The following is a 12,408-nucleotide window of genomic DNA, read 5'->3' as shown; positions in this document are numbered from 1 at the left end:
CACACACACACACACACACACACACACACACACACACACACACACACCTCTCCCTGCTATCTGATAATCACTGCTCCCCACCACTGTCTCCTTCCAAGATTCAGCAGCCTCAAGAAGGGAAAGAATAGTAGGGAAAGAAAAAGAAAGTGTCTTCAGAGAGGTTACATCTGGAGAGGAAATTACAGAGGAGGAAAAGATGGCAGAGAAAGTTCAATGGGTAAAGGGTAACTTTGATCTGTGGCTATTTAAGAACCTGATGAGTAAAGAGTTATAAGGAGAATTATGCTATCACTGAAAATGTCTTTCTGCTACACTGTAGCAGTTGTGTGTATAGCCACCCACACTATCCAGGGAGCTCAGCACCTCTCACCTGGGTGTGTAGTCAGTCACCCATTCACTCTCTTGGTTGACTCATTCACTACAACCTCCTCTCATTCTAGCAGGTCTAAACTCCCAGAGAAAGACCACCACCAGATGAATACACTAAAATTCTCTCCTGGTCCTGGGACTAACCCTGTTGAAGGGAAATTTACTCACCTGCTCATTACCCTAGCCCTTGAATCCCTGATACATTCCTATTTATACAACAAGTCAGTCATAATATAATGCAGTCACTCAGTGTGTGAAATTTACACAGCTATCCATTGACAGTTAGGACAATTTTAGATCTTGGAAACAGTAATTTACTTAGTAATCAGGCAAAGGAAATGATAACATTACATGTAGTCATACATTGAAGTGAATAGATATTCATCATAATCAATACATAAACCTAGGTCACATTCTTTCCACTGATATACTCAATATAAGTGGGGAAGACTAGATACACACTTTTAGGAGCATAACAAAGCAGCACATGAAGGAGGAGAATCTGTGTGCTTGGGGTAATTCACAACTCTGGAGTGCAGCTTTTGATGTCATTAGTCTGTTCAAGAACACATGCACCATATAAAATTGCTTTTCGGCCTATTATTTCTCTGTTGGTCTTTACTGCTCTTCAGATGGACAAATCTTCTTCTCTTCAATACTTGAAGATAGCATTTACAATTCTTTCAACTTGGCAAGCACCCTTAACGGGGCATTTAGAAAGTGCTATCTCAATGAAAGTAACTGTTCTCTTAAAGCTTGGAGGACTTCAGAGCTCATCAGACCAGACCAGTCAGTGATTCACTCACCTGGATGCTGCATTTTCCAGTCAGAATAGTGCTCATAGCAACAAAATTCAAGTTCATTCTCTAGAAAGGGTAAGCAAATTTGGTTAGCTCACCAAGATACAAAGCAGCTATAGAGCCTCTCTTCCCCTCTGCTTTTTCTTTTCAAATGAGAAGTGGAAATAGAGAAAAAACAGGCACATACGAAAAATTTCATTTCTCTCCAACTTTAGGTGTCTGAAAGTCTAAGCTAATTAATCTTCTCTCCCACCAATCAGGAAAGCTTAATTAAGACCTTATGTCAGCTCACTGATTCTAGCTGCCACCATCCCAATAGCACAACTTTTTGGCCCCCAACTGAACTCTTTGCCACAGATTCTTCTTCTCACCAGCCTCCTATATCTAGAATAGCTTGAATGAAAAAGTTTGGTTCTCGATAACTGACCTTTTGTTTAAAAACTAGTTACTCATCAAATTTCCCCTATGAAATCATTAGTCTTTTAAAAATTATATCTCACTCTCCAAATGCATATATGATTATTCTCTTCTTATTTTAGTTTTTACCCTTTAGTCATAAAAGTTACATACATATGAGCTGAGGGACCCTAATGCCCTGTGCCTTCAAAGTCTCCATGGTCCTCCTACCCAACCTTGTGCCTTTGTGTTTCTTTGACCTACTTTTGTTTAACTTCTTAATTAATTAACTTAATTTAATTTAATTAACTTTTTAATAAATAAAAATGTTTCTTTTTCTTTTACCTCTTTAAACCATCAAACAACTCACATACAATCAAGGCATCATTCTATACCATTCACAAGATCATGTCTTTGTATTTATGCCTCCGTTCATTTTCCATCCAATATTGCTTAAATTCCATCTGAAAGCTGTTTCTTCTAACATCTTTTAATAGGTTTTATTAAAAATGTTCTTTTCCTACTCCTTTTAGGCATTGAAATGTTCATCTATGACAGAAGCAATATCTCCAATACTTTTATAATTGATACAATTATTTTTGTTTATATAAATATACTTTTTCCCCCTGTTTTTTTTTTAGAACTAAGCTGATCCATTTTAATTGAGTAGTATCTAAAAGGGACAGCAAATGATATAAGTTCAAGCACAAATTATTTGAGATTATCACCACCTCCTGAAAGCGTAGTTTAAAAAGAATACTGGACTGAATTTCTGCAGACCTATAAATTCATCATAATCGTAATCTTCTCACTAAGTTTCTTTCTGACCTTGAGCCAGATAAATGGTCAGCTAGGTAGCACGGTGGAAAGAGTGTGGGCCTGGAGTCAGGAGGACCTAAGTTCAAATCTGACTTCAGACACTTACTGGCTGTGTGACCTTGGGCAAGTCACTTAACCCTATCTGCCTCAATTCCTTATCTGTAAAACGAGCTAGACAAGGAAATGGCAAACCCCTCCTGTATCTTTGCCAAGAAAACCCCAAACAGGATAACAAAGATTTGGACATGACTGAACAACAAATTTATTCAACTCAACCAGCATTTATTCAGCAATGCCTTTTCTTCAATTGTTGTCAAAAAATTAGACTACATGGGTTCTAAAGTCCTTTTTAGCTCTCACATTTTCCTACATTTACATTCAATTCAATAAGCATTTATTATATTCCTTCTGTATGCCAGGCACTCTGCTAGGTGCTAGTATAAAGACAAAAATGAAGCAGTCTTTGTCCTCAAGGAGCTTGCCATCTACTGAGAGGAAAATAAAAGATAAGTAAGTGTAAAAGACATGAGAGGTGGAAAGAGAACATTCCAGGCATGGGATACAGCTTGTACAAAATCACAGTCAGAAAACAGATTGCCATGCAAGTAGGTCAGTTTGGCTGGAACATAGTAATGTGAAATCTGGGTAAAAATATATGTTGGAACCAGGTTGCAAAGGGCTTTAAATGCCAAACAACCAAACAGAGGAATTGGCATTTTATCCTAGGAGCAAGTTGAAGCTTTTTGGCAAGGGGCATGACAAGAGCAAATCTGTGCTTCAGGAATCCAGGAAGGCACCTAGGTGGAGGATGGATTGGAAAAAGTTGAGAACTGGGGCGGGGGGGGGGGGAGATCATTTTAGGAGACTAAAGCAATATACCATGCTGAGGTGATAGGAAACATGTAACCAACAAGATGGAAGCCTAAATAGTTTCTCCAACCCTCCCACACTCACAAGACTCCCTAAGTAAGAGTTATACACAAGGGGCGGCCAGGTAGCACAGTGAGTAAGAGCACCGGCCCCAGAGTCGGGATGACCTGGGATCCAATCTGGGCTCTGATACTTAGCACCACACCCAGAAATAACTGGCCGTGTAACCTTGAGCAAGTTACTTAACCCCAATTGCTTTAAAAAAAAAAAAAAGAGTTATACACAAGAGATAAAGCATCCACAAGGCCAAGATGTCAAGAAGTTGAACAAGGTGACAAACCAATCAATTAGCAGCAGACCCTTGTCCCTAACATGCTCACTCAGAACTCCCTTCCCCCAGGAAACCCCATTCTAGCAGGCAGCCCAACGCAAACCACAGGTTTGTACTCAAATTCACTTATTAATTTCCTCACCGCTGTTGCAGTTTCTATCAGCAAACACTGACCCTACCATCATCCAACTATTCTATAGCAGCAAGTAGCAAAATTCAACTCTGCCCACTCAACCCTTCATTACTCTTACTGAGGCAGGGGGTACTGGAAGGCAGGAAATGTGATCTATCTGGGGCAGCAGCACCTTCCCCAGCACTCAGCCAGAATACTAATGATCACAAACAACTGGGAAGTGGGCCAGTGTGTGTGAGCTACACCATGCCTGAAGTAAAAGGGACTGGCATCTGACTGGGTTCATTTCTTTTCTCCTAGAAGTTACTTGGGGCAGAGACTAAGGCCAGTGAAAAGTAAATTCCCCAAATAGGAGAAGAATGAGATATCTTAGAGTCTAGCCTTTTGGGACCTCCCATCAAAGTGGGAGGAGTCAGAAAATGAGCAATAAGGAAATATAAGAACAAAAAACTGATATTACCAAAGTTCTGAGAAGGAATAAAATAATTTAAAAGCCTCAAGTATGAGCAGTAAATCAACAGAGAAGATAATAGTTTTGGTCTACAACCCTTGGCCATAATAACAATTTACATTTATGTAATGCTTTACAAATAAATATCATTTATTTGTTTTATTTATTTATTTTTATTATATCATACACATATCATTTAAATCTCAACAACAGCCCTATGGAGCACAGGACAGATATTATCATCCCCATGTTACATATGAAGAAGAGTCCAGTTAACTTGCCCAAAGCCACACAACTAATAAATAGCAACATTAGAAACCCAGGTCTCCCTACTTTAGGTACAGAGCTCTTTCCATTATACCACACCATCTCTTATATTAATGGGGTTTCATTGTACCCAGTTCCTCTTGATGCACTAACATAACTTGTTTACCCAGTCTGATCTTTAAGTAAAGAACATGAATCTAATTGCTTTGCTTGTGCATTTATCAAAAAGGCTACCCTGAGTGCATTTTTTTATCACTAAGTCCCAGCTGAGTACATGTCCTAAAATCCCCATTTCTAAGGAGGGAGGCAAGTGTTAAACTTATCATGTGCTTCTTTCTTCCCCTCTTTCTCATCCCAACCCTACCTTTTGAAGAAAAGTGAAAATGAAAGCAGCCTGCAAATTCTAAAAATCGTAAAGGAAATGCAGAGAAGCAGAAGTAACACCAAGAGTTATCAAGTAAAGGGCAGAAGAGTGAGATCAGGAAATTAACACAGGGTTAGATCTAAGTAATATTTCCAACCTATGGAATTACAAAGCTGGGAAAGATCTCAAAGGCCATCTAGTTTAACTCCATCTTGACTCATGGTTCCCTACAATTTATCATCCATCCCCTTATGAAAACCTTCAAAGATGAGGAACTCGTTACCTCTTTTTGGAGCTCCAAAGTTCCTTTATATTGGCTCTTTATATGTCTCTCTGTAAATCCCACCCACTGTACTTAATTCTTCCTTCTAAGCTGAATAAATCTAGATCTTCTTAGTAACAGTCTTTCCTATACTTGAAAATAGTTATCAAGGGTCTCCAACTCCCACCCCCCCTCCAAGTTTTTTCTTTTCAAGTGATTCTCATATGCTATGTTTTAAAGTCCCTACCACCCTGGTTGTCCTCCCATTGCTGTCATTTTCTTCTTTGTATTTGTTTTTTCAGTCATTTTTCAGTTGTGTCTAACTCCTTGTGACACTATTTGGGGTTTTCCTAGCAAAGATCCTGGAGTGGCTTGCCATTTCCTTCTCCACTTTATTTTATAGATGAGGAAACTGAGGCAAACAGGGTTAAGTGACTTGCCCAGGATCACATAGCAAGTAAGCATCTGAGGCCACATTTGAATTCAGGTCTTCCTGACTCCAGGCTGGCATACTGTAGATACTGTGCCACTAGCTGCTCCTCTCTTCTTTATAGTAGAAATCAAATAGTCCATTTCGATGTTTGAATTTCTTAGGGTATTTAAAAAAACAATCGTTCCCCTACACTTACTATAGCTCAGTTTGATCCATTCCACCTTCCACCCAGGACGGAGGAGTCATTAGTTGAGGGAGCCAGGAAACCCAGGGTCAGTTTAGCTTTTAAAGTACTCCATTTGATCAACTAAGGGTTCATTCATATGCCATTCTGTGAGTGGATTTGAAGAACAGAGCTGGGACTTCCTAAGGGAGAGGTCTTCCGGTTTCCTGGGTCATGTCTGCAGACACCAATTAACCGTCTATATTTAGAAGCAAAGAACCCTGTATTGCAGTAGTGTCAGCAGCCATTCTGTTGGAAATTTTTTTCTTCTGGTTCCTAACTCAAAGACCCATCTACCCAATGAAGCTCTCTGTGAAAGTGACACAACTAAGATGCAGGCATGGATCAGGCCACCCAGACTGGAGACAGGGTTTATTGTTGCTGTTGCTGTTGTTGTTCCAGACAGGAAGAAGTCACTGAGATATCGGAGGAACAGTGGGATAGCATAGGCTAGTCCACTGGAGAGTGCCACTTAACCTTATGTTATTGAAAGACTGGGGGGCGGCTAGGTGGCGCAATGAATAGAGCACCAGCCCTGGAGTCAGGAGAACCTGAGCTCAAATCCAGCCTCAGATACTTAACACAAAACTAGCCATGTGATCTTAGGCAAGTCACTTAACCCCAATTGCCCTACTTCCCCCCTCCAAAAAGCAAAAAAGAAAGACTTTATTTCTTTCAAAAAAGAAATAAAAGACCTAGATTCCCAGGACACCTCTCTATTTTGTTTCAGTGGTGTGACCTTGGTTACACTTATTCAGTTGACTGCCCAGCCTCAGTTTCTTTATCTGTAAGATGGAGATAATAATACTTGTAATACCTACCTTACAGAGCCATTGTAAGGTTCAGGTGAGATAACAACGTTAAAGTGTTTCATAGAAATGAAAACTATTATTATTGAGAGGCAGTACTGTGTAATTGTTAAAGAGTCAGCCCTGGAGTCTGGAATCCTGCCTCTGCCGTTGAGTCTGGCCCCCAGACAACTCTCTAAATTGCAAAGCAGGTGCCTCACTGCATTGATTTTCCTCATTGGGAATTCCATTTGGAAAGGGAAACCCCAGGTCTGATTTTTTTTAAATCAACATTATTATTAAGGGGGGGGAGGGGAATGGCATACTACCATATCTCTTCCTATTTCATAAGTATCCTTTTTCTTTCCTTTTCCTCTCATTCCTCATTCTCTTTCTGTCTCCCACTTTTCTCTCCTTTCTTTGATGATTTTCTTCCATTCCTTTATCATATCCTATATGGAGGCACAAGCAATGCATTTCAGTGGCACCTTCAAATATTCATAACTGGCAGAAAATGACCCAGAATACACCATGTGCCCAGTGGCTCACAAAGAAATCTGCACTTCCCTCTTCCAGCCCAGAATTAATACATTTAAGGCTAGAGTCCTTATGGCTTGCAACATGGTGCATTCTGGCCCTTGGTCATGACAAAAACTTACATTTTTAATTATTTCATGTATTTTCGCTTTGTCTTCCTAACAAGTTTGTAATGAGCTCCTTGAGGGCAGGCACTTATGATTATCTTGCATCCTGCATAACTCCCTGCAAACTACAAAATACTTAGTAACTTTTCTGTTCCCATGCTGTTAGCTGCGAAATGTAGAATATAAGTTTCTTGAGAGTAGGAACTCAGCATAATGCCTTGCACACAGCAATTATTTCGACATTTTTGTTCATTTGAATTGAATTGTTCACTCCTTTCCTTTAATTAACCTTTCCTTAATAGAGGGAAGACCTTCCCTCTATCTTCTCTCTCCAACTCTGCCTATTAAAATCTTACCCATTTTTTTTTTGGTGGGTAGGGGAACGACGGGGAGAAAATTTGCAACTCAAAATCTTGTGGAAATGATGTAAACTAAAAATAAACATAAAATTTAATTCAAAGAAAAGAAAAAAATAAAATCTTACTCATTTTTCAAGGTTCATCTTAAATACTACCTCCACCATGAAGCCTTCCTTGATTCTACCACAACTAGAAATGATACCTCCCTTCTCAAAATTCTCATATTATCTTCTTTGCATGTATATGAATTTATCATTTCCTATTTCACATAATAACAGTGACTGCCATGGCATAGACATAAAAGATAGAGAACTGGCATTGAAACAGTGGTGTGCTAGTAAATGTTTAATAACAGGCTTTGGGAGGGGGAGAGGGAGGTGATATTGACAGGATACATTTTTAAGTTTAATCTGTATTATTAACATTATCTCCACCATTTTCTTAAGTTTAACCTAAACAATCAACAAAACATTAATTCAAGTCCTGATTTGTAGCATTTGTTGATTTCCATGGTTAAACTTATATGTGCTGATTCCAGCTTGCCCTGTCTTTGAAGGCAGGAAGACCTGGGCTCAAGCCCCATATATGACATATAGGCTGTGAGACCTTGGGCAAGTCACTTAGCTTCTCAATATTGTAATTCTCAGAGACTCTAAGTTACAGAAAAAGTGTCGACCTGCACCACTAAAAATCCCTAATCTAGTAATCGCTTGTATCAATGAAACCACAAGGCTAGTTTCTATTCCTTTTAGGTGTGATTGTTATTCATATACAGGTCTCTTATGCCCTACAAATATTTTTAAGTTCCTTGAGGACAAGACTGTATCTTTGTATCTCCTACCATCTAGCACACATACCTTTTATATGTTTCTTGAATTTAATGAATGAATGAATGGTATCACCAATAAATACTTGCTGAATTAAATTTCCCTAAAGTGTTTGAATAGAAATGTCCAGAAAGAGGAACTCCTCAATTTTCATTGATTTTATAAAGCATCTCAATCACCAAACTGGGAGAGTGCAAAACTAATGGACTGACTCTCTGACATATGTGCTCTTTGAATACTCTTTACCCAGAATTCAGAATACCCCAAAATAGCTACGTTTCTCTGTGTGACATAAACGTGGACATGTTTGCTTATTTTGTCTTCCAGATGTTTACTTGACTGGCTGTGCTAAGCCAATTGACTCAGGGCCAGAGGAAATTCAGGGAATTAAACATATTGTTGATGGTTCAAATGCTGATTCCCTGTGCTTCTATTGTTTCTTTAGAATCAAGATATTGTGGGGAAAACTCAGCAGTAAGTTCCTTCTGCAAACCTAAGGACTTGTTTTCTAGTCCTGAAAATGCCACTTAACTTTGTGACCTTTGGCAAATCACTTTCACAATGAAGACCTCAGTTTCCTAAAATGAGGGGAGTTAGGCTAGATCAGTGTTCTTCACCTTTTGTGCATCACAGACCCATTTGGCAGTCTGGTAATAGCCTATGGGTACCTTCTCACAGTAATATTTTTAAATGCTTAAAATAAAATACATAGGATCACAAAGGAAGCCAAATGCTAATGAAATTAAAGATGTAATTTTTTTCCCATCCAAGCTCATGGACTCCCTGAAATCTATTCACAAGTTCTTTGGTAGTCTATGAACCCCAAGTTAAAAGCCCTTAGAATAAATGATCCCTAAAACACTTTCCAGTTCTAAATCTGGGGCAGCTAGATGGTGCAGTGAATAGAGCATTGGCCTTGGAGTCAGGAGGACCTGAGTTCAAATCCAGGCTCAGAAACTTGACACTTACTAGCTGTGTGAACTTGGACAAGTCACTTAACACAGATTTCCTTGCCTTCCCCCCTCCAAAAAAAAATGCTGGGTCCAGTTCTGAATCCATAATCCTCAGAACTAAAAGTGAATTTATCTAGCTCTAATGTTCATGTTTTAAGAGGTATGGAAATTAAGAGATTATTACTATTAGCAATAAGAATATCTAGCATTTATGTGATGCTTTAAGGATTGCATTTTATATATGTTATCTCATTTGAGCATCACAACTCTGTGAAGTAGGTACTGTTATTATCCCAGTTTTAGAGTTGAAGAAACTGAGCTAAGCAGAGGCTAAATGATTTGCCAGGGTCATCCAACTAATGGTTTCTAAGGTTGGACCTAGAAGTTAAGTCTTCCAAACTACAGATCTAGCTCTCTGTCAACTGCACCACCTGCCTGCCTCTGTGTGCCTTAAATGACTTGTGAAAATTAACCTGATGGAAAGCTGGATTCCCTGACTCCCATGACCAATTGCACCTTTCTATCACATCATTATATAATTGTTGATTTTCTGGGCAACTGACACACAGTATTATCAGATGTGTCATTACCGTGACCAGAGGAAATGTTAGAAAGGGCAGGGGAAAATAATATTTTATTATTAAAAGAAAACTTTTACAGACCTGAAAATCTGGGGCATCGATCTGGGCAACTTCTCTGAATATTATACTTCTATCCTTATCAATCACTGATTTTACTGTTTTGTTTTGTTGTGTCTTTGTAGATTGCCTCCTTGCTCAAGGACAATGACCGAATTCAATCAATCCAAACTGTCGCACCCAACGATGAAGACAGTGACATCAAGAAAATTAAGAAGGTTTATGCAATTTTTCTTTATTTTTAACATGCTTTGATATCTTGCTGTTCCTAAATAAACCACCTAGCATTTCCAGTAATCTCTAGAGTCCTCTCATGCTCAGTACCTTATTACATATCCAAAGACTCACCTCTCCCCTAAAAAAAAAAAGCCATTCACCCTCATTTCAATGCCCCCTTTGGTTCCTAACATTTGGATATGTTTTCAAGAGCCATAAAATCACAGAAGCCCAGTCATACCTTGCATTTTTTAAAATTAATCCATTTATTTTTTACATTCCTCTTTACCTTTACCCAATTTTTAAAAAAATACAACCTTCCTGACAAATAAGCACATCAAATAAAATGCTTGACATATCCAAAAATGTACGTCTTATTCTGTACCTTGAGCCCACTCTCCTTCAGTCAGGATTTGGGTAGTCAAGTTATAAAGTGCTTTCCTCACAATTAAAAAGTACAAATATTAATGGTCCCATTTTACAGATTAAGAATCCCATTTAATTGACTAATCCAGGATCAAACACCTAGTTTCTTAAATACAAGCCATATTTCATTCTGATTAAGTTGTCACGACTCTGATATTATAGACTCAGAAAAGAATAATGAGGAAATCCTCAAAATAATAGGGTATTTATTTACACAGTGACTGATAGACTTTTTTCCAGTTGTCTTCTGGCCTTTTTTCTACTTTGTAATGAGTGGGGTAAGAAAGAGCACCAATGATGAGCCCATAGCTATTTAGAGTAAAGACAGTAGTGTGGAACAGTGGAAAGAACCTTCCCTAGATTTAAAGTCAGAGAACCTGTGTTCAAATCTCACCTCTGACAATTTTACCACCTGTACTATCTTAAGCAAGTCATTTAACTTCTCTGGGCCTTAGTTTCCTTATCTATAAAATGAAGGGGATGGACTAGATAGTCTCTGAGGTTCTTCCTGGTTCTAGATCTGTGATCTTATAATTAAAGGACTTTTCCTGAACTATTTTGCAAAGGTCCTTCCCATACTGAGAAAAATATACTCCTTTGGGACAGAGTCATTGTACATATTTTTCCCTATAATAGAACTGGAAGGAGCCTCAGTAACATCCATACTTTTATGTTACAGATGGGAGGGATCTAAGTCCAAAGAAAGTTCAAGTGATTTGCCTGAGGTTGTTCAATGAATTGATTGTTGTTCAATCATTTTTCAGTTATGTCTGACTCTTTGTGACCCTATTTGGGGTTTTTTTTTGGCAGAGATACTAGAATGGTTTGCTATTTCCTTCTCCAACTCATTTTACAGATGAGGAACTGAGACAAATAGGATTAAATTATTTGCCCAGGGTCACACAGCTATTAAGTGTCTGAGGTCAGATTTGAACTGAGGAAGAGGAGTCTTCCTGACTCCAGGCCCAGCACTGAGTGGCAGAGCTGAGCCTAAAATCCAGCTTTCCTAACTTAGTTCAGGGCTCTTTCTGCTATGCTACTGAAAAACATGAAAACAGGGATGGGAGGGGGCTGGGAGGAGACATTCTTCAAATGTTCCTGTATATGAATTAATTTTTTCCCTGGTTCTTGCTAAAATTAGCCAGCAAAAAGGAATCAGACGACAGACATCAGAGTTAAATATTCCTGCTCATTTCCCTGTAGAATCAGTAGGTAGAAGTTCAAGATATGCATGTACTCAATTTCATCTGAGGAGTCCCAAGGATGAGATTAAGGCAATCTGCCTTATCTTTTCTAATTGGATAACTCCTCATCATCATAATGAATATTAATTACAACCTTCTGGGTCTTTGAGATTCTCACCCTATTTTTCACTACTCCCTTTCAAACACTTCTTGTTGCTGCCAGAACGAGCTATCCCCAATCTTATTCTGTATTTCCATATCTAGGTGCATGCTACCTTCTTAAATTCCACCTGTTGAAAACCTTTTTGGTCAAGGAAGGCCTAGTTCTGGTGACCTCTTCCTCCATAATGCCTTCTCTGATTCCCTTGTCTGAAAGTGATATCTTCTACCTCAGGCTAGATCTTTCCTTTGCCCCATCACAATCTATCATTCTCATCATGCCTGTCCCAATTTATCATTTTTATCTGTGTATGTATTGTATCTCCCTTATTAGATTATAAATTCCTTAAGAGTGGAGACTATCATTTTTTCAAATTTCTTTTTTAATTCTCAGCACCTAGCAGGATGCCTACATGTATTTGGCACTGAATGTTTGTTGAGTGAACAAAAATATGGTGCCATCTTTCCATATACATAATGGAGGAGGGAAAAAATA

General features: G+C 38.6%; 1 protein-coding gene across 1 annotated transcript in view; it reads left to right on the top strand.

Moving 5' to 3' along the window:
- The window catches only part of RASGRF1 (Ras protein specific guanine nucleotide releasing factor 1), a 220,297-nt gene that overhangs the window by 88,420 nt on the left and 119,469 nt on the right, over positions 1-12,408 (top strand). The window contains exon 4 of the mRNA XM_069098666.1: positions 10,053-10,145. Within this exon, the coding sequence (XP_068954767.1) occupies positions 10,053-10,145 (93 nt within the window). The remainder of the gene's footprint in view (positions 1-10,052; positions 10,146-12,408) is intronic.

Source organism: Petaurus breviceps, unplaced genomic scaffold, assembly GCF_028583685.1.
Source record: "Petaurus breviceps papuanus isolate PSGF00001 unplaced genomic scaffold, PetGlider_PUasm1.0 37, whole genome shotgun sequence".
NCBI lineage: Eukaryota > Metazoa > Chordata > Mammalia > Diprotodontia > Petauridae > Petaurus > Petaurus breviceps.
The sequence above is the reverse complement of the archived record's forward strand: the minus strand, read 5'-3'. Positions and strand labels throughout refer to the sequence as shown.